The following is a 23,249-nucleotide window of genomic DNA, read 5'->3' on the forward strand; positions in this document are numbered from 1 at the left end:
TATGTGGGGTAGGGGAATCCATGTCTTTGTCTTGGTCCAGTTCTCTCCCTCCGATGGTCTCTAAGAGTATGGGGTGTATTCAAAAGTGGGGCAGAGGGACAGGGAAGAGAGTCCTTGCTCCCAGACCCTACATGTGTTTTAGAGTCCTCTTAGAATGTTTATTAGCATGGATCATACAAAGTGCTGGCTTTTATAATGGCATTTGTATTCAGATACTTTAACAGGGTTCATCCCTCTGCCCTCCACTGCCTCCCCTCCTTTTGTCAAACAGCCTCATTTTTTTTTTTTTTTTATGTCCTATGTGGTCTTGCTACTGTGATCACTTCTGAGGATAATTCTCAGATGCTGTGAGCATTAGGCCTCTGACTCTCTCCCTGTGAAGGTTGTAGTGTGTCGGGGGAAGGGGTAGGATGCCAGGGGAAGGTATGGGGTGTCAGGGGAAGGTGTGGGTGTAGGGGAAGCAGTGGGGTGCCAGTGGAAGGCCAGGGGTGCCAGGGAAGATGCCAACTTCCTCCAAACCTTCTTTCCAGTTGCCTTGATGTTAATATTCCAACACCTCACCCCATCCTCATCTCGCTCTTTATGTTCCCAAACTCGGGCTCCCTCCTGCCCTCTCCAGAGGCCTATGCAGAGTGGCTGTGTAACTGTGTATATAAGGAAAAGCCCACAAACCAGAGCAAACCTTTAGATTTTTTATTATGCATTTGACGTATCTTCTGAGTGTTCTCACAGTGAGAGGATTTGTCTTCGCGATACAGTCTGGCCCCTGCGCCACAAGCTCTAGCTCAAAGGAATATGAGTTCGAATCTTGAACACAATTTAAAATTTGTCCATCTACTTACAGCGCCTTCTCTGTTAACAGATCCCATAAAGGAGTTGAGTAGAAAACAGTTCCCCAATAAATAATTACTTCTTGAAACTGTACACCACCACCCCCAGCAAACCATCACTCTCACCCTCCCCCCAATAGGCAGGCACGTTCACACCTGTAATAACTTAGGAGGCACTCCTATGAAGTTCAACATCTGGTTAAGACCCTACTTCACACACCAGCTAAAGTGTCTCCACATGGTGCCCTTGGCACATGCCCAAAGACAGGTTCTCATTGCTGTGGGGCCTGCTGGGGAAGTGGGCAGACTGTCCCCAGCTGGGCCCACATAGCAGAGTTACATGGGAACCCACAGCCCACCCTCCAACAGACACACACACACACACACACACACACACACACACACACTGTGAACACAGCAGACAGAGTTCAGCTAAAAGATTTTGAACCATCAGGAGTTACAATTCCCAATTGTTGACAATTACACAGATAAACAGGAATTTACATAATGTACAAAGAGTTTGTGTTTTCAGCTTATCTTGAAGCCACTCCCTAAAGAAGCACATTTATTCACGAAAACAGATATTCAGCCTAATAGCCTTGGGCTGGACTCTCGGCAGGCATGGGAGCTCTGACACAGAGGCCATCCACAGAACCCAGAGCTCTTTGCTGAGTGCCACGGAGTTCAAAACCATCAAGAATGGGTTTTCTCCTTTTGGTCTCACAGATGTCAAGGTTTCTTGTCTTCCTTTTCTTCCTATGTTTGAGATCTGCTCTTCTGGTGACAACAAAGCACAGCTGGACATTTATAAGTCCTAGGAACTGAAGATTCACAGACTACGGCCACAGCTAGGACTCAGCGTTCAGACAGTCAGACGCCTCGCAGCCTCGAACTCGCACAGGCCTGGCAGGCTATAGAAGCTGGGCTGTTCCCGCCACATGGTGTCCTGCAACTTCTAGGAGATGGATGCATGTTTACTTCTGTAAAGACCCAGCCTGGTGTCCACTTACTCTCCAAGAGGAGTCATGTCAAAAGCCAGTAAGTAGCTTTCTGACTTAACATACCTCCCAAACAATTTCCTTGTGAAACTGGAGTAGCAGGCAGGCATCTGGCCCCCAGGGCACATCTGGGATCATTTTTCCCATTAGGAAGCTGGGGTCCTTTAGACTCGGACATTTTGGGGGTGGGGTGTACTGGTAAGTGGAGGCTCTCTGGATGGGTCTTTTTCTTCCTCCCCCCTCCCAGAAGTCCCTAAAGAGGAAATCTGAACTGTGGAAGCACAATAGCTCTTTCCTGAAAGGCAGTTGGCGGGCAGGGAGAGCGAGGGTGAAGTCAGCTGCAGGGAGCGAGAAGCATTGGGAGTAGGCTGCTATGGCCTGCGGGCTCTGTCTGTCCTTGACTTCAACCTGTTTCAAGGGAAGAGGACAAAAGTAAAAAGAAGGGTGTCATGACAACACGCCCCCTCATTCAACCTGAAGAGAAGATTTCTGGCCACATCTCTAGCTGTCTCCTGCCTGGGAGGTTCCCCCTCACCAGTGATCTCAGAGCCTGAGTGAGTCCAAAGGTGTGAAAAGAATAATTGCAGCAGGAATGGCCACTGGGAGGTCTTCAGTTGGTTCACTCTTTGGTGAGACCCTGGCCATTACTAACTCACCTCTTACAGGGAAGCAGCTGAATGAAAGACTTCCCCCTGGCAGAAACTTCTAAGAACTTCACATGAATTAGAATGCTCCGGAAAGCTTCCTTGATGGGCTCCAGGGGCACACCAGCCACCAAATTCAATCTTGTTTTGATTGGGTGTGTGGATGGGGTGAGGGGGTAATGTGTGTGTGTGTGTGTGTGTGTGTGTGTGTGTGTGTGTGTGTGTGTGTGTGTTTATCCTGTTTTCCTTTGCCCGCCTCGGTTTATCTGGTCTATATCTGTCTTCTGTCTGCTTCCACCACTAAACAAACTGAAGAAGACCCCATTGCCTCATTCTCTGCACATCTAGAATAGTGAGGACCCAGCATGTAGCAGGTGCATAACAGATCTTGGCCAAATGAACGCATGAGCAAATTAATAAATGATACGATGGATGGATGGCTTTAATCACACCACGGTCTCACCAACAGAAGTGTGGTTAGGGGTAGAAAAAAAGATGATAAAGAGGGGAAAGAAAGAAGAGGAGGCTGAGTGGGGACCAGCTGGGGTCTGTGGCTCACTCTCAGAGTACCTGCGGCCTCCTCAGCCTCTCTGCTTCCTTCTGTTTTCTCTAGACCACTGGAAGCCATCTCGTGGATTTGGGAAAGTCCTGTATTCAGGCCTTGGTTTAATCTTCCCTTGATCAGTCCCTTTAGGGACTGAAGCCACCTCTAGGCTATTACTGTGAGCATAAATTACCATCGCATTGCAGATGTGCGGCTGAGCCATTATTAATAATGATTTCTGATTGATAGAATGTCCAATAAGCCTAGCTTGGTTGCAGGAAGCTCTCAGTATTGCTCATACCAAAAAAATTAACTAAAAACAAACAAACAAACAAACAAATAAACAACACACACACACACCAAACAAAAAAAAAAGCAGCAGTGATTAAAACCATAACCAAATGAGCTGGAAGCCGTGGGTAGGGGCCCACTACCCATGTGCACACCCACTGCTCCTGAGGAGAGAGGACTAAACAGGGATCACTTGATTACAGAAGAGAGGCCAAAGTGGGATTGACCGTCCCAGCCCAGAGAGCTGTGAGAATGGCAGCTAACTGGCTTTGCCAATCCAGTGAGAGCCGAGATGGAACTAAGAGGGACACAGTGTGGTGGCTCAAAAAACACAGGGGATTTCCTCAAGACCAGAAGGTGCCAGTGTCTATTGGTGGGGACCCTGGTGAGCTCGGGGGTCCCACTGGCTACTTATTGAGACCAGCTGCCACCTCTCCACCTACCCTGTGCCCCTGAATGAATGTACCCCATTTTCACCTTTGACGTGGGCCTCTGGTCTCCTCCTTCTCTTCTGTTGCTGGTCTTCCTGCTCCCCAGGAATCACTGTGGGGACACAGCAGTTTTCAGGAATTAGCATTTCCATGTGGCTGGTTTGGGGGTGACTTCCTCTTCCCACCAACAAGCACATTAGTGTATTCACCAAGGACTAAGTCCCAAGCACCAGCTGTAGGACGGAAGGCTCAGTGGGTGGATATCTGAGTACCACACCCCTCAGGTTCTTACTGGATTCACAAAACCCCAGTTAGGAGAGCAGAGGTGCAGCAGAGCCCAGCCCTGTGGATACAGCCCCTGCTTGGCTTTGGGTTCACCCAACTCAGATAGATAGATCACTAAGCTCACAAAGGGGACACGAGTCCCATCCACAATGCCACGCATCCCTTCCTCCTGGCTGGTGATGGGCTGTTCCGCCTGCCGGGCTTGATGAGTCTCTGCCCAATGTGAAGGGAAAAGGGAACCAAGAGCTTTCAGTTATCTAGGGAACAGTGGTCCAGGTGGCCGCCTGGAGGCAAGTGTGGTGGCTTCCCACTCAAAATGGATCTACGTGCTTCTCTGTGCAACTGACAAGACCATGCAGTTTCAAACTGGGAGAGGAGACCCAGGGGCCAGAAACCAAATGGGTAACCCAGGTCAAGTGGTCCTTTGTGAGAGGTGGTTAGAACAGAAACTCCTGATTGTTGTTGGCAAATAAACTAAAAATACTCGTGGAGATGGGTGAGGTCTTCACTCCCTAACTGCTTCCAACTCACTCTGGTTTGTCTGCAGAGCTACAGGCTGCAGAAGCTGTGGCCTCTGCTCTTCCAAAAGGCAGAGGAGGTTAAGGACCTGGCCAAGCCACTCTTCACCCACCGTGTGAAGCCCCAGGTTTAGCTTCACCCATCAGTGACTTGCACCTAGACTTGAGTGGGACTAGAAGGTGTGTCGTACCTGTTAACATCTGTGGCGTGTGCACAGAAGCGCTCACAGGCCTCGTCACCTGTCCCCATGCAAGCGCAGCGCAGGCGTGTCTGTGGAGAAGGCCCAGAGTTTTCTGGAAATGGCCCCAAGGACCTCTTTCCCCGAAGGCTTCCTCTGTAGTTGGACAGTCCATAGGGCACAGTCTGTCTGCAGAACATGGAGAAACGGGGGGTGGGGGGGTGGGGGGGCTGTTCAGCCACTGCAAGGCAAAGCACCTGACTACAGCATGCTAGCTGGGAACTGTCTGCAATTAGCCTGGTATCCAAACAGTCTGCAGATATGGAAAGACACACAGGAGGTGACTGCCCAAGGAGCCACACAGAGCTGACACAAGCCTTTATACACTCAGGAGCACCTCAGCACACTGAGGTGCCTGAAACCAGGCTGCAAGTCCCTTCGGGCCCACTGTTGGCTTTTTTCTCTTTTCCACATCAAACCGTGCAGGCTCCTGCATAACAGGCCCTAAGATCTCTGGTCCATCCCCAGCCTGTCTTGGTTAAAATTCTTGCAAGCATGAGGACCTAAGTTAAATTCACACACAAAGAAAGGGGTGTGTTCACATGTGCTTATCCAAATGCTAGGGAGTTAGGACAGGGGGATCCTTGGGGCTTGGTGGCCAGCCAGTCTAATTGTTTAGGCCAGTAAAAGAACCTGCCACCCATAAGGTGGGTGGTTCCTGAGAGTGACACCTGAGATTGACATTGGCCTCCTTATGTATATGCACACACACACACACACACACACACACACACACACACACACACACACACACCACTGGACTTTCCTGCCAGAGATCTGTCCTTCAAATACCCAACGCTCCTGACAAAGAAATCTAACTTGACCCATGTGCTGGTCCTTGTCTGGGGCCTGACTTGGTGCCTGTAAGGCCTTCTATACCTGAGGCCATCCTTGGCCACTTTAGTGCTAACTGAACTCAGGCAGGCCTCACAGTCACAGCTGGCACTAGGGACAATGGGGCAGATGCAATTACAGTTATTAGAGACCCACCCTAGCCCCCAGATAGAGCTTCCTCAAAGAGACAAACACCAGCGGGTATCCTCAATGCTCTCCAGGAGCCGTCGCCACCACCTCAGTGGGGCGGCTGAGAATGGAATTCACCATGTAATGGTCTTATTGTGCAGCAAAAACTGTCTGAAATGATGGACCACTTCTGGTTATGGTAGGGATTGGGAGGCACGTCATCTAGAGCCATAAATGTTTAAATCTGGTTTTAAGAGCGAGCACAGCCCAACCATGGCTCATTCTCCAGAGAGGAAAGACTTCTAGAGTTGAGTGAGAAGAAGTTAAAACCACAAGCTTAATTCATTAACGTAACTGGACATGATCTGGGGGACAAATTACTAAGAGCTTGAGGAAACTTAGGGGGCCAAGGGCCCTTTTCCAGTAAGTCTGGGCTGTCTTGTTCATCCTTGCTTCTCTGAGTCCCACAGAGTATCACCAATTATCCACCTCAAAGGGTAGCCTCGAATCCTCTCTGTGTTTTCAAAATAAAATCAAATTGAATTTCTTTTCCTTAGAAGCATAAGGCTATGAAGCGTTTTGGGAGTGTTGAGAGTCAGGCAGTGTGGCCTGTGGGAACCAGATGCTCGCACATCAGCCGTCTTCCTTGCTGGCTTGGAGACCAAAGAGTACCTCACCCACTCCATACCCCCTCTTGCTTTTGCCCCAACTCCTTCCCACCAAGCACCCTAAGAGGCAGTAGAGTGAGGTTTCCTGCCAACCAGACAGGCCCATCTGCTGAGCAGGGTGGAGGGAAGAAGGAAGGTCCTACTGGGGCCTGAATCTTTTCTCAGGCCAGGAGGTGGGGTGAGGGGAAGGATAAAGCGGCCATTGTTGTGGGTCCAGATTTGGCTGAAGGTATATTTTTCCAGTACCAGGGTTACAGTAAATCTCCAAGTGTTGACATTAAAGCTAGTCCTCCGTTTCTTGGTGGAAATTACACACGAGGAACAGCAATGCTCCCATGTCTCCATCAACATCAAGAAAGACCTGCAATTTTGAAATTGCTGTCAGCTGATTATGCATCGGTGGGTGTAGAGCCACTTGGCTGAAGCAAAATGCTCTATCTAATGGGTTTTAAAAGTAAGGAAATAAGACGACTGGGCGTTTGTTAATAGAGATGTGTTAGCACTTCCCCAGCAGCCTCAAGAAATACCATGTACAAATTCCCCCGACAGCTTCAAAGGGTGTTTACAGAGCTGAGCCCCCTTCCCAGGGGATGGATAGCTCTTAGGAGCTGGCCAGAGCTCCTTGGCATGTCCTGCTCCAGTGAACATTTATAGGATTTGGAACAAGAGTTCAGCATGGAGGCACAAGGACTCGAGGTCTAAATAGTAAAAGGTTATTGGCTACTTTGATAAATTCTTACAAGAGTCCTGTCCCTCAACCTGGAAAAATGACATTCATAATACCCTCTGAACAGCAGCCTTGCATTAGGGATCCAGGTATTCCTTGGAGTTCTCAGATGAAATATGACAACCAAGACAACACTGGCAATTTCTCTTCCATCTGCTTCATCTCACACCAAAGCAGCCTTGTCCACTCCCAGGCTATATCCCACGATCTATACACTCACATTCTACAAACACCTACCCTGCAGGTTGAGGGATACATGCCTGGGCCCTCTTTGCCCTTAAGTGTCAGACACTAGAAAATATCTACACACACAGGTCCTAGAAGGGGCACAGACTTGGAGACATTCAGGTAGGAGGACCCTAGGAATCAGAATATCGGGAACACTGTCAAGAAAAGGTGCTTTTTCAGTTTCAGGGTCTCCTTGCATTGGGTGGAAGATGCATGCCAAAGGAGGGCCAGCAGTGAGCCTCTAAATCAGATGCAGGTCAGGGTGTTTCCTGCCCAGGTGTGACTGTGGAATACCTGATCCTCAAGAGCAGGGAGCAGAGCTGGGCATGGGGCTCACACCTGTACCCTTAGCACTCAGGAGGTGGAGATGGGAGGGCTGACGGTCAAGGCTAATCTTGATTACACGACAAGTATGAGGCCAGCTTGGGCTATAAGACCGTCTGAAAATCACAGTCAACAAAGCAGAGCAGAGAGCTGATCTTTCACTGCCTCTGAACCAGACATGGACTTAATGCATAAGAACAGGGGTAGGAGGATCACTTCCAGTTAGACTTTAGCCTGAACTACATAGACTACAGTGAGCTACAGAATGAGATCTTGTCTCAAGAAAACAACAGCCACAACAAAACACAGAAGGAAGGAAGGAAGGAAGGAAGGAAGGAAAGAAAGAAAGAAAGTATAAATGAACAAAAAACAAAACCCATTGATTGAGGCTGTGGTTGGTAATTGTGCAGTAATCCCAGCTTGACAAGACCATATTCTTTGCAGCTTAATGGGCTTAGTCACTACAAAGAAACTTCATGGGCTCTTGCGTATCCTCCATGTAGCTACGATTATTTTAAGTGTGAATTATAGATGCACCCATGCCTACAAGAATTCACATGCTACTGGAATATGAAAATTGACAAAAGAGAACCATTGAGCACATATGTTCAGGCACAGAAATGTACAGAGATTGCCTGGTGATTCCATTATTAAGTTGTAAAGCACTTACATGACCAGCACTGCACCCTCTCAGTATACAAAAAGACTGTCAGGCATTTGCTGGGATGAGATGCTCCATGAGAAAACACTCAGCAAAGAGTTAGCAGTGGATGAAAATTGGATACTTTGGTTATTTAATTGGTTTGAGAAGTGGTGTTTCATCAGTAAAAAAAATTCCACTCATCAGGCCTGCTGTGTTTGTGATGTGTGACTAAGCAATAAAGGAAGCAGAAAAGCACAGCAATGCCATTCCCTGCCCTCCTCATTCTAGCAGACAGGTCACGCACCACCGCCCACCTCCTAAGAGTCATTTGTGTTACTGTTCTTTGTCACCATCCTCTGAATGAGCAACATGAAATACTTAATAGTAGAACCATGAAAATGGAATTAAATTGGCTGAGAACCTCAGACCAGTAAACTCAACCCAACTGCGACAGCCTACAGTTGAGCAGTAAGATTTGATAATACAATTCCTCGTAGAGACAGGCAATCCTTCCATCTGTTGGTGTCAGTTACACCACAGAGGCCCACACAAGCAGATGAAGGGATAATAAACAAAACACTCTCCATCATACGTACATATGCAGTGTCTAGTGCTCTGTGTGTTTGTGTCATAAATTATCTCTTAACTTATGTACTGAGAACACTCATTACTTAATCAGCAATGAAGATGCCAGGATCTTATTTATCACCGCATCTTTATTTTTCAAGTTTCCCCAAATGTCATATATAAATGTTATTAAATATTAAACTCCAAAATCGCCTGCATTCAGTCTTCATCTACAGTCCCACACTGAACACCCTTCATTTATCTTTCGATGAGAAGTTTTCAAACAAGGAAAATGACTTTAGGAACAAAACAAAACAAAAGAACACTTTCTGGTTCTGGGGCTTTTTTCCCTAGAGAGATGAGTGAGTTCTGACTTCCTAACAGAGAAGTTGGCAGCTGTGTGTGGCGTTTGAAGGGAGGGCACAGTTATGAATCAGCAGATGGGTATCACCTGCTGAGTCTGAAACCATCAGGAAAGTGGATCAAACTGGAAGGAAATCGCTTCTCATTTCCCCCACGGAATGGCATTTAGCGATACTTGCTGGAGAAGGGTCTGGACTCACACAGCAAAGCAGACAGGAGGCCCTGCACATGCAGCTCACATCCATGCCGGCTTCCGCCATCCAACAGCACATTGTTCAGCTCCTCTTGCATAACGAAGGTTGCCTGGGCAGCAGCCCCACATTTCACCAAGGCAGTGCCAGCCTTGAGCTGGCTGCGAGAAACCCCCTACTCAACCCCAGGCTTCAAGTACTCACAATAGTTCTGTGCCTGCCACTTTCCCCTCAGTTGTCGCAGCTGTCACTATAGTGAGCATCTTAGTCTACGTCTCCTGGGCTAGTGACTTCTCTCATAATGTGAAGCCAGCCAGGCAAAGGGAAATACTGACAAAATTAGTCCCTATATTTTTTTTTAAAAAAAATATAAATGTAGTTTTTGTTTTAAGTTAAAAAAAAGAAAGAAACTTGAATTCTGGTTGAATGTCTCCCCAACAGTAGGAAATGCTCATTCTACTCTTGGAACATGTGTCAAGTTCATCACCACCTGCCTCCTCTGGTTTAGGCTTTCTCTTCTGAAGCAGGCAGACAAAGACAGTGGGGAGGCCAGTGTACAGTTCACAGGGCTTTGGGAGCATGCTGAAAACGAGAGGACAAACAAATGGTTCCCATTAGCTGGTAAGTGGTCAGGGGGCAAAAGCATCACTTAACATAGCTTCCCACCTCCCAGGCTCCAGACAAACCCGTGGCTGTCTTAGCCACGGCTCAGTTTCAGACTCTACTAAGGCCTCTTTCTTAGATAGAACCACTTGGCCATCATCTTAAACCTTCAGGCAAGGAAGATGGTATCTGTCATATTGTTTTCTAGCTTTGAGACGATAGCCAACTAGAACTGTGTTCTTTCCAGTGTGGCAAGATGCAAAAGTGCCAGGAAGCAACTCTCTTCCTGTTAACAGGCATCTATTAGATGCCTGCTGTGTACAAATGCCTGGGATGGGGCAAACCAATCTTGGAGATAAGAGCTTCACTATCCATGATGGAAAGTCAGGGCTTCTCCATCCAGAGCCCGAGGCCCATATCAGGGATTCCTGTCTCCTTGCATCCAGTTTCCTGTGTTCCTTTGGGGACTCATCCTTCCAGCTACCTGCCTGTCCTTCCTCAGATGAGCCACACAGTCTCTCTCTTCCAAAATTCCCAATGACAGGGCACAAAGTCAAGAGGCACTGTGGGGCTGCTCTGTGCCAGGTGGCTCTATCCTGCCTTAGCCATCAGTTGCCCCTTCAGATCCCCTATACTGTAGCATCTTTGCTCTCTGTGCTGTTTATCTCTTTTGACTGAGAGTGCTCTGTCTCCTTCCAAGAAATCCCTTCCATACATCATGTCTAAACAAGATATCTCTTGCTTGTTACCACAAACTCCCACCGAGACTGGACCCTCTACCAAGGGGGTGGCAACCACATTCTCAGGTATGACAGGAAGGCCTCTATGTCTCTAAGCAGAGATGTTTCTCACTGCACCAATATACTAAAGACTTTGTACAAAGCCAACAAACTGAGCTGGGTGGAGTCCTTTCCTCCCATCTGTGCCCATGTGGAATGGCATCTCATGTACCATCCTTGAGCAGGTGGAAGCAAGCCCATTACCGGCCTCCATTCCTCTGCTCAGAGCCCAGTTCCAGACAATTGGTTGAGCCGGTCAGGGGCCTTGACTTTTATCCGCCCTCTTCCTTGCTCAGTTGCCATGCACTTAGGAAAGTCGGTCAGGGGCCAGGCCTTAAGCCAGTCAGCCCACAGGGTGGCCTTCCAATCTCCAAGGATGAAATGGTACAGAAGCCTATGTCCCCCATGTCCTCCACCCCAAGCAGAAAGCATTCATGCACAGTTGCTGGCTGCATTGGACCTCCCCTGCACCTCGTGTTTAATAAACACAGGAGCAGAGAACTGTCCAGCTATAATTTCCTTTGCTTCTGCCAAAGAAAACCCTCACAGATTCATGTTGGAAAGGCCCATGGCAGAGCCCTCACAGCCCCCTGGAAGAGTTAAAGACTGTAGAGAATTTAGAGCTATGTGATACCCAGGTCCCATGCTGTGATTGATGGGTGACTTCTAAGACATTTCCAAACAATGGTTATCCATACTGAGCACTGACCCCCTTATCATCAGTTCAAAGACTGAGGGACATAGCTTCTTCTGAAGACATGGAACCCTTGGGGACTAGCCTTGACACAATCTCCTGGGTCAAAACCACAGAACTCTGTCCAGCTGAGTCACTGCCCATGTCTGCCTCGTCACCTCATCCTCTGGCTCATGCCCTTCCTCAACACAATTGCCACGTCTCAATAACAGTGTCTGCTACACGAAGAGGGTGATGTCTCCTCTCTGCCTCCTAAATGTGCAGGACTCCTGACTGGCTGAGTGGGATTCTACTGTTTTGGTGGTCCCTCCTCCCATTTTGGAAGTTATCCTTAATACCCCTCCCCACACTTTGAATATCTAGGGCCTCGTGCAAGTAGACAAATACTCTACCACTGAGCCGCCCCCCACCATGGCTTTGCTTTTCCTTTTTCCCGTTTTCGCTAAGTTGCCTACTCCGGCCTTCAACTCATTCTAACTCCTTTAATTTCCAATCCTCTCAGCTCAGCTTCCCGAGAAGCCGAGATTACTATCATGCAAAGCCAAGCTGTGATAATTAATCTTAATTGCCAACTTTATTAGATTACAAAACCCTAGAGGATTAGGGGTCAGAAGGGCTCTGACCCAATCAAAGGATTAAGTCCTGACTGGAGCCATAGTGTGACAGCATCACTGAGAGTTGATAGAGATTATTAGAAGTATGTCACTGGCGGCGGGGATGGGGGAGCAGGGTAATCCAAGCACTCAGGAAGCAGAGGCAGGTAGATGTCCTAGTTCAGTGTCAGCCTCGTCTACAGAGTAAGTTCCAGGACAGCCAGGGCTACACATAGAAGCCCTGTCTCAAAACAACAACAAAAGGGGGGGGAGGGACAGGAGGAGGAGAAGCTAGAGCTTTCTCACCTACACTAGCTGGTCTAGACCATCAAGTTGATGGTGTGAACCACGACCCCCTCTTAAGTTGTTTTAGATGGCCACTGTGGTGACAGTAAGGCAAACCATTAGTGACAGGAGGTGTGGTCTTTGGATCACTCCAACTGGAGGCTCCCCACCTCAGTAACCACTGTGCCCACACGTACACCACACATGTGGCTGCGTAGAGGAACAAGGCATGAAGCAACTGGGAGTGGCCCTCAGTAGGGAGGCCCCAGGCTCTAGCCCATCTGATGACTCTCTGAGATCTTGAGTGAGTTTCTGCCCCGCTGGAGGACCTGAGAAGTGGCAAGCTGTTTGGCTACTTAGAAAGGCTCACACAGCTCCACATCCCACCTGGATCTTTTCAGGAAGGCCTGCCACCACACGAGTATTATCAGCAGCCCCATCTCCAGAGAAAGCCCTAGAACATGACTCCAGTGAAACCACAACTCAGCATCGTCTGCCCCGCTCCACCACTCTGAGAGATTCCCAGGATCTCACCAACCATATTTAGAAAGGTTTTGCCCAACTGGGCTTTAGAAAAACAAACAAGCAAAAACCCAAAGCCACAGAAACCATCGGCTCCCAGCTCACTGGGACACAGAAGCAGCTTTCTCTTCTTCACACAAGGCATCAGAGGGACAGAGGCGATAGAAAAATGCTCTGGCAATGTTTATGAGGTAGCTTAAGAGTTAAAGGCTCTGTTCTCCCTGAAAAGTAAGAGAAATAAAGTATGTAGAAAAGTAAGACATCTAAAGAACCCTGGGGTAACTGGCTCCCCCTCCACTGTACAGACAAAGGCATCAAAGGAACTAGAATTTCTCCAACCCCTATGACCCCAGCTAACTCCAAGTCAGATGTAGGCATGAGGCCTGGCTTCATTACAACTTTATGCAAAGCTGCAGACAGATGGGGCTCAAAATAGCTGCCAGACGTGGAGCCAGGAGAGGCAGAATGGAGCAGTTTTGGAAGGAGGGGGTCCCTGCAGAGGGGGGGGGTGGAATGCTGATACCATTGCAACTCCCTTTAAATTCCCTGCAGGATGTGAGTGGAGCCCACATGGCTACCTTTCAGGAGAGCCCACATCAGGAGGAAAAGATACCCGGGCTTGCTCAGTGGCATCACACTGATGACAAGGTCTTGTCTGTGGTCTGTCCTGATGCCATCTTGCAGTGCCAATAAATCCAACATTTCCCTCAAACTAAAAATACCTGGGTCCCTGTTAGACAGGCAGGCTTTATCCTCAAATGGGAAGTCAGGGAGGGAATTGGGGTGAGGTGGGTGGGCAGGCTCAAGGTCAGCCTCAAGCCTGTTGAGTTTTTGTAGGTGTAGACTTTTGTGTTCCCTTTGATTATATGAAAGGACTTTGCCTTCCCATGCTGAGGTTTGGGTTCCTCTGTATCTGGCTGTATCTGGAAGCGCCTTGCCCTCCAGCTCCTGCTCCGTCACACAAGAGACACGTAGAAGTCAGATCTGTATTCTCAATTAGTTGCTTCTAAGTTTCAGTAAAGCACTTTCCCCTTCCCTATCCACCATAGGCCATTTGTCCCCCTGGCCACCCCAGTCCTTGGGCCTTTCTAACAGACTAGGAAACAAACCTGTTTCTGCTTTTCAACTTACTGTGTCAGGATACAGGGCTCTGAAAGTGCCCTAGTCACGGCTTTCTAGAGCCTTCTGCTAAGTCTGCCTTGGAAGGCCATAAAAGAAGGGCAGGCAGAGTGCTGCCAAGTTCTACAAGAGCTCTTGGCTCTAAGACTCTGAGCCGGAGCTGAGGCAGATGCAGCAGGACAATCCTGTCCTGTGGGTCTATGCTTTGAAGACCTGTGGGTTGCTGGGAATTTAACCTCCTAAACTGTGCCTAGACTGTGCCTAGCAGCCCATTGCTATGGCAACCGTCATCCACCACATCCAGCCATTCTGCAGGTCACTTTTCCCTTTGAGCACAGTTGATGTCAAACCCAATGAGGGGCTTATGCGTTTGCACCCATGTAGACATGTCAGGCATGCCCATGTAGACATGTCAGGCGTACCCGTGTAGACATGTCAGGCGCACCCATGTAGACATGTCAGGTGTACACATGTCCACATGTGAGTTTTTGCATGTATGTGTTTCTCATCTTCAGTACTGTTGTGCTAACAGGAATAGGAGTAAGTCATTTTCTCATGTGAAACAGATCTGAGCAGTGGCCACACAGGGTCTTCTGCAGTGTGCTACGGACCCTTTAACAGCTTCCTAGCAGACGTGCAGAGATGGCAAGGGTGCAGCTCAGGACTGAGGGTTGGAATGTTGAAGTTAGGCGGGTTCCAGCCATGGCCATGGACCCTGCTTGAATAAAGTATTGTTTACCTCCCAGCTTCCTTTGTTTTAAATTCTTGTAGGAATAAACCACACCAGAGATGTCAGGGACTAGAAAAGGCCTTCAGATTTAAGGCCAAGTTCCTAGCTGCAACGCCCTTTTCATCTAGCAGAAATCCAGACACTCTCTTGGGGTCACGTAGGGTCACAACCTCTTACCAATCTTTTTTGCTTCGAATCAAGCTGCCCATGAGTTTCAGGAGGGGTTCAGCGGCATTCCAGCCTGGCCCAATTTTGCTCCCAGGCATCTCTGGTCCTCCTCATCTCTAGGGCTTTGAGCCAGTGGGAACTCAAGGGAAAGGTCACCTTGAGGGGCGACCTTTGTGACCTACTCTGAAATTGAATCCTGAGGTTCCCAAGTAAAGCATATTTCTGTCAAATGATCTAAGAACTAAGTTACTCAAACTCAAAGTGACATGCAAGGTGTTAGCCTCCCAAGGAGGAGGTGAAATGGATACCGGGAAGGGGCAAGCTCAGGGGTGGGGGCAACTGTGAGCAGTCAGGACCTTGACCTTGGCATCGCTGCATCTGGCCAACATCATATTCTACACATCCTTCCTGACAGCATACCGTGGAATTATTTCTCAGAGTTCCATATGCACAATGTCCTCTGCATCACTTCTGGTGACATGCCCCCTCTCTTGTACCCACTCTCCGGTCTGGATCTGGAGTGAGATGGAGAATGAAGTCCTCAAGCCTGGGGCTTGTCAGTACAAATCCCTTGCTTGAGAGTCCACTAGACAATCCAGGAGAGAATGTGGACAATACCTTCCTTTCAACTCCTCGTGGGATTTAATAGCAGAGCCTTCACCTTGCCCTGAAATGGCAAAGTGCCATCTACTGTGCACCAGTGGCCTTAGGGAGCACCATGCTCCAGTCCCCAAGCCTCCTGAATATTTACCAAGAACAAAGAGAAGCAACAGGAAATAACAGAAGAGGGTGGAACAAAAATCCCTTCCCACCTGCAGCAACCTTTGGCCATAGGTGCCTTTATCGAGCTGCTTATCAGCCACTGGGACAGCCAGACACGCCTTCTGCCAAGGTCTGGAAACCTTTATGCTAACTAGACACCAGTAGACTGTGATCAACACCTCCAGAAATGCTGCAGTCAGAGAGGGAAAGAGGGTAGGTACCTACTGCTGGGTACTCCTGGCTAAGAGAGAGATCCAGGTTAGATGGTCCAAGAAGTCAGCTTCCCTAACACTTGAGAAGGGATTTTTCTAGCCATTGATGCCTTCCAAGCATGGGATGGGAATGAGCAAGACAGCTACTCTGTGGAGAGAGGTCTCTGTAGTAATGGAGGTTGTCCTGGACCGTGATGCCTATATTTTCAAGACCTTGTATGTGACCTGCTCAAAGCGTTGTGCCAACCAGTCCCCAGATATGTGTGTCAGTCATCTTCACACAATCCTCCCTCCCCTGCTGGCTCACAGGGAGGGGACTGAGGTCCACGGAGAGACATTTTCAACGTGGAATATCCAACAAGTTGATAGAGCTCTTTAATGACAGGCGGGTTGCAGAAATGCACACGAGGAAGCCTGGGGTCACTTTCTCTCTAAATGCCATGAGTCTGTCACCCAAAGTGTGTGAGAATCTGGGCAACAAGGAGGGAGGGTTGTAAGCAAATCTATTCTTTTCTACACATAACCTAGTGATAGCACCAGGCAGAGAGAGGTGGGTCAGGGTGAGGACTTAACGAGTGAACATGAGTGAAGCAACAGTCAGAAAACAAGAAAATCCCACTCAGAGGTTGGAGCCAGTGGGCTGTGAATCCCCAGGACCACACCTGTCTCCCCCAGCATCTCTGTCGTCAGGCTTAACCCCCCAGTTTGGTAGGCATGCACAATACTATCTCTGATGGCCCACTCAGGGCTCTTGAAGGCTAATGGGAAGTCATGTTCTTTTCATCAAGTCAACACTCTGCTTCCAGAATAAAATGAAGGCCATGTGATGGACCAACAATTTGTGCCTTGGCTTGTATATTTCTTCATCTCTATAAAAAGGGGCAGATGTGTTATTCCAAAGAGTCATGTATATGGGGTCAACATCACTAATGCAAAGAACAGAAGCAGCCAGAGAAGAGAGCCTTGTCTCAGAGCTCAGCCCACTGCCATGGAGACATGGCCCTTCAGTCATTGAAGTGGCACACACATGAATCCTGAGTTCAGACCCCCTGCACCCACATAAAAAGCTGGGGATGTTGGTGTCTGTAACCTCAGCGTTGAGAAGATGAAGGCAGGGGATCCCCTAGAACTTTCTGGGTAGATGATCTAATTTAATCAGTGAGCTCCAGGACCCTGTCTCAAAAACTAATGTGGAGAACGACTGAGAACAACACATGATGTTAACCTCTGACCTCCACCTCTAGGACAATGTAGCCACACACATATGAACACACACACACACACACACACACACACACACACACACACACACACACACACACACACGAACGAAGGGGTTAGTCAAGCACAGAAAGGGCAGATCCAGAAGCCACACAACTGAGCTGAGTGTCTCTATAACTCCAGGCGACTCAGCTGACACACACCAGAGTCACGCAACTCTCACAAAGTGATGTGTGACCAATCCACATTGGTCATTGTTATCAAGACCTGTCAGTCATCCATTACATGTTCTCAACACCAGGACGGCCACAAAGACTGTCCTTTCTGTCTCAAGTAAATACATCCCCAGGACTGATCCCACCACAGAACAGGGGGATTTTCATTGGGATCCCCAAATCCCATGGGGGTGCACAGCTGGCCCTAGTCTGCAGGAAACTGTGGCCCTGACCCACAGGTTCCATTGGGACAGTCTTTGTTAGAAACCCCCTAAAACAAGAAACTGTGTTTCTTGAAGAACACAGATGGTGAAAGCAGGGCTTATGCTTTTCTGTGGTTGAAGACATTAAAATACAAGTTCAAATGTTGTGTTAATTATTACTATCAGTCTACTCTTTTCTTCTTTTGGGAAGGAATGAGCATAAAACCAATGTCATTCCTGCAGGATTAAGTCAACGTGGCATGCTTTGGCAAAGGCTGAGCAGCAGGCTGGACGTTCTTAGGAGATGTCAGTTGGGGAAACTCAGGGAGACCCCCTGGGTCACTGCTCCACAGCTGGACCAGGATCTGCACCCTTCAGAAAGGAGTCAGAGAGCCCATGACACCTCCTACCAGAGAAGCATGACCAGAATTCAGGGGCAGAGCTCTGGGCTGCTGGAGACTGCCCTGTGAGCAAGCAAGCAGGAGATCAGGGTTACCAGTTTCCACCACACCAGTCACGATTCCCAATGCCTTGCCCTGCTCTTTCCATAAATACATTCCTGCTTGTGGCTCAGATTTTTGTTTGGGAAACATGGTAGCCATCGCAGCATCACAGTGCCTCTCTCAGATATCCCTAAGGGATTAACAGATGGCAGTCCTCTGGTGCAGAGGTGGGGAAGCACACATTGGTCTCTTTGCTGGGCATCCTGACTGCTCCGTTGCTATTTGCAGAACTGGTTTTCAGTCAGCTCCCCACCTCAGAAGGAACCTACCTCCATGAGGCATATTATATCCAATGTCCCAAGAGGGTTAATTTTGTTTTGTGAACCACCGATCTAGAAGCCGCTGTGAGGGTCTTTCTCAGATATCATTACTACTTATATAGTACCCTCGTAGCAAATCAGATTGCCTTCCACAACCTAGATAGGCTTCATCTAGCCAGTTGGCAGCCTTAAGAGTCAAGAGTGAGGTTCCCTAACAAAGATGGAATTTTTGATTCTGGGCTCCCTTTAATCTCAAGCCTGTGTCACTATCTCTCACTGGAATTTTCAGCCATTGGTAGCCTTCAGCTGTGATCATGTAACAGTACTTTCTCTGTCTCCACATGGTTATATAGACACACACACATACACACCCTATTGCTTCTGTCACTGGTGAAACCTGAGTCGTCCAAGCCCCACCTGCCTTGAAGGTAGTATGTATGTATTTTAAGTACATGCAGTGTGCAGGGAAGCCCACACGTGCAAATGTCTACACACATGGCAACGCATGCAACACCTCCTCACTCACTATCTTAGGCTTTTTGAAATTTCCAGGACAAGATGGGATGGGTTTTCCATGGTTTGGATTTTGTTTCTGTCTTTGTTAGCAATATTGGAATTGCCTGTAGTTTGTGGGGACATGAGGTTCCTCGCCTGGCCAAGACACGTTTTAGGCAGATGCTACTGTACCGTCTGTTAGTTATGACCCCAGATGCCAAAAACTGCAACTGATAAAGGGAAAATGTGCTTCTTCTTTGGGGCTTTGGGTTTTGTTGGAGAACACAAGGAAAGTTACTTGGAAAGTCATGCCCCTGCACAGTCACACACCCTGGACAAAGAGACCTCCTGGGAGAGAGAAAGCCCTTCAGACTAGAGCTGCGGTGAATTAAGGTGAAGAAACAAAGCTGGGTTCAGGGTTTAACCAAGTCCGTCAACATCGATGGGGCATCTATAGCATGCCAAGGGCTGCACAAAAGGCTGACTGGGCTCAGGGTCTGAGAGACATGAGAGAACCTCAGAGAATCTCAGATCTTCTTGGGAGTATAAAGGTCCCTTGAGCCTAAACTAGCAGTTAACATCCCATGACGACGTGGAATGGGACTTGATGGTAACTTCCGACACTACTCCTGCAGAAAGAACGTGGGATGGAGAACCAAGCCTGCTCTCACACTAGTGAGGATCTTCAGAAGGTCCTCACAAGACAAAGGAAGAGAGGGTGGACTTGATCTCCATGCCACTGAATGGGCCGAAGAGGAACGCCACAAAAAAGCAGAAACACCCAAAGTCCAAGTCCTTAGTTTAGGAGCAAGATCAAGGGTCTTCCTCCAACCTGAGCAGCCAGCCATAGGGACCAACAGCAACCACATCCTGGTAGGGGCATTTGAGGAGAGGATGGAGACAATGTGAGAGGGAGGGACCACTGGAGAGGAGGGGCTGAGACTGGGCAGTGGGGACTAAGCCACAGTCGGCACCTTTCCAGGGCTCTTCCATTCCTTTGGAGGCCCACTGACTCCTTTTCTCTCAATGTAATCTTGCTCCAAGTATTTTAAAGATAGCAAATGGATCTACTTAATGGAAGGAAGGAGCAGAGGAAGGGAATGAACAGAGTGTCACACACACGCACACACACACACACAGAGAGAGAGAGAGAGAGAGAGACAGACAGACAGACAGACAGACAGACAGACAGACAGAGACAGAGAGAAAGAGAGACACACACACACACAGAGAGAGAGAGAGAGAGAGAGACAGACAGACAGAGACAGAGAGAAAGAGAGACACACAGAGAGACACACACACACACACAGAGAGAGAGAGAGAGAGAGAGAGAGAGAGAGAGAGAGAGAGAGAGAGAGAGAGAGAATAAGGCTGTTCAGGAAACATCTCCCTGCTCATATATTTATCTTTTCTGAATTCAAAGTGTTCATGTCTGGAAACTGTCAGTTTTCTTTCCCAAGAAGTTGACTGGGTCACCAGGACACTGAATTCACCCCCTTTCTCCCCACTAGTTAGAGTAAAACGAGGTGGGGGAGAAAGGAAGAGATCAACCAGACACTCAGAGGAACTCTTCCAGGTGGCTGTCCACAGCTTCCCTTCCAACCACCCAAGACTGCTCAAAACTCCAGCACAGGATTTCAAATATCTCCGGGTGTTTACGGAGCCTCTGGGACTTGTCCCAGGGACTCACTTCCTGCCCAAGTGTTGCTCAGGGGTCTGGAGGACAGGCAGGGACCTAAGGTGTTTTCCAATTCCTGACTCCACCCTGTCTGTCCCTTACAGTTCAGTTCCTTCTTTCTCCTGTGTGATTCTAGCCAAGACCAGGACCCCGGGCTGCTATTGACTGCCGGGTGACCCCATGTCTGTGGTGCTCATTTGGTGGCATCACAATGGCAGATGGTTAGGAGTCAAGGAGGACAATGGTCAGGGAGCTGGTGGCTCTAAGAAATGAGGCTGAGGCTCCCTGAGAACAGAAATCAATCATGACTGCCCAGTAGACATCCTTGTTATTCCCCCATCTCCCCACTGTAGACTGAAAGTATCCAAGGGCCTCATCAAACACAGCAGGAAAGTAAACGACACCACTGGGGTCATCTACAGAACTGGTGAGACCAGGGCAGTTCTTGGTTCAGTAAGGGACAACTAGTTGCAGGACAGCAGCCATGATTAAACAAACTCAGGGTACACCTGCATCCAGGACCCATGCAGGAGTCCAGGTGGGTCATCAGTGAAACCAACTCTGTGTGCCACTCAGAGTGGGGAGGTTTTGGACCTACCTGGATGTGGTTATAGATCTTGTCACCAGGTTCAAAAGACATTGGACCCCACAGGGAACCCCCTCTCCTGTGCACTTTATCATTGGGATATCTAGGGGAATGAGTGACACCACTACCCAGATGTCCCCTGAAGTAATGAGATTCAGGAGAAAGAAAACCACAAAGGAGGATAATTAGTTGCTTTTCCAGACTGAGGGTTTGCACTCAGCCATCTCCAAGCTCCCAGTCAGGTTCAAGTAGATGCCCCTGGAAATTGGGAGAACACCCACATAACTGACTTTCAGCACCATCCAGACGAAGTCTAAGATGCAAGCAACCCAAGACACAAATCCTGGAGACATTGGCCGGAACAAGGTCAAGCCATCTACCTGTTTACAAAGGGTGTCTTAATGCAGAATGACCCCAGCGGTTGAGTGGGAGTCAAGTGGAAGACAAGACAGCCAACCCCTCCCAGAGGTCCCAGCAGAAGGTACTCTTCACCGAAGGCTGGCCCTAGACTGCTTTGGCACCCTACTACTAGGCCCTTGTAAGAGATTTTGAGGCTGGACAGAAGGGCCTCTGTGGCCATGGCTGTGAACTCTGGGGTCAGCCCTGGGGAATGGCAATTGTGTGAGGCTCATGTGTCACTCGGCTTGGCAATCCAAGATGGGCTGGGAAGGAAGAAACCATTTCACAGGATGGATACCATCCGGGTCTACCAAGCCCACCCTCCTGCTCGCCCTTGTACCACAAGATGCTCTCAGAGAATTCCAAGGAGGATTAGGAGCAAGGCATAGCCCACTTGGCCCAGGGTAGGATCTCAGACTCTTCTCAGGCATCTAAAGCCCCTGCCCACCACATCTCAAACCCGGGATTGAATTTCTCCCGGGGCTAGGTCTTCAGGTCCTAGGGAAGGTGGGTCACCCTTGCCTTCAATAGGACTTGTGGTGGCTGGAGACACCGAAAGATCTGAACTCTGCATCATGACAGATTCAGGGGTCTGACTGAGGTGGGTTGAAGTTCATGCAAAGAACCTGACACCTCAGGCCTGGCACAGAGCCACACCCCCTACCCCAGGCCAACTCACTCGGGCGTGTTGATCCAGATGATGTCCAGGTGGCAATAGTAGACACACTCCTTGTCCTTGTAAGTGAGGCACGTGCAGCGCCGAGGACGGTGGTGTGCAGGGACCCCTTGGTCCTCCTGCTCTGGAGAATTGCCTGATCCCTGTTTCTGCCCAGAACGTGCAGGATTTGTAGGCTGTGCAGCTGTTGGGGCCACAGTATCTTCACAGTCCCCCTCTGATCCAGCTTCAGGGGGGGCCTGGGACACACTGGTTCTGCCTGAGCCCCCAGGCCGGGGGCAAGGCACAAATCCTACAGGAGGCAGATTGAAAGTACTGAAACAGAGTTCTTGGCACCCACTACCCCGGCCCCCAAATGCGGAATGAGAATCAAGCAAACTTGTGCGATGTCTGGGGGCTGGTTGCATTTCCCCTGCAGTCTCCAAACTAAGCCAAATGCCTAGAAAAGTTTACAAAGCACTGTGCAAACTCAGTAAAAACTTGGGAGCTATTTTCAGCCCCTGTGAAGTCCGAAAGCTATTTGCTCTTCACTGGTGAAAACTCGATTTTTATATAGTCTCTGAAAAGTGCCCAAAGAATAGCCTTAGTCTCCCAGGCTGAAACCCCCAGACCCAGTGGAAATAATCATTGTGTCTTCAGGCCCCTCTGGCCGCCCCTGGGAGACTTCAGGGTGCAGAGCCAGGCTCATTTAGCTTTCCCGCAGCACAGACCCGCGCCTGGGTTCCTTTTGTGTGCACTCCCGCGTGTAGAGGCGCACCGCCCCGCCCCTCCCGCTTACCTGCTGCGGAGGTCACTGTGAGCCCGAGAAGGAGCCACAGCCCCGGCTCCATGAACCCTGGTCAGGCGCGGGAGCACCGGGCCTGGAGGGTGGCCGCTTGTGATCTCGAAAGGGCACTGGGACCGGGAACAGCTTTCGAGTCCTGCGGCTGCCTGAACTTGCGTCCCGGCTAAGAGCTAGTTGGCTGCCGCGGTCACGAACTTTTAGAGCGCGCTGCCCATCCCTGAGCAGGGCTGACCGGCTGTGGCTCGGGCTTTTCTGGCTCCCGCACCACCCCCTTCGCCTCCCCGCCCCTCCGAGGGGCTGGAGCTGCC

General features: G+C 49.2%; 1 protein-coding gene across 1 annotated transcript; it reads right to left on the bottom strand.

Moving 5' to 3' along the window:
- Positions 1 to 2,199: 2,199 nt before the first annotated feature.
- On the bottom strand, positions 2,200 to 22,987 carry Edn3 (endothelin 3). The gene is made up of 4 exons (XM_035446566.1): positions 22,936 to 22,987; positions 22,161 to 22,449; positions 4,733 to 4,909; positions 2,200 to 2,236 (listed from the first exon to the last, which is right to left on the bottom strand). The coding sequence occupies exons 1-4, from the start codon at positions 22,985 to 22,987 to the stop codon at positions 2,200 to 2,202; spliced, it is 555 nt and encodes a 184-aa protein (XP_035302457.1).
- Between the last annotated feature and the right edge of the window lie 262 nt (positions 22,988 to 23,249).

Source organism: Cricetulus griseus, chromosome 6, assembly GCF_003668045.3.
Source record: "Cricetulus griseus strain 17A/GY chromosome 6, alternate assembly CriGri-PICRH-1.0, whole genome shotgun sequence".
Taxonomy (NCBI): domain Eukaryota; kingdom Metazoa; phylum Chordata; class Mammalia; order Rodentia; family Cricetidae; genus Cricetulus; species Cricetulus griseus.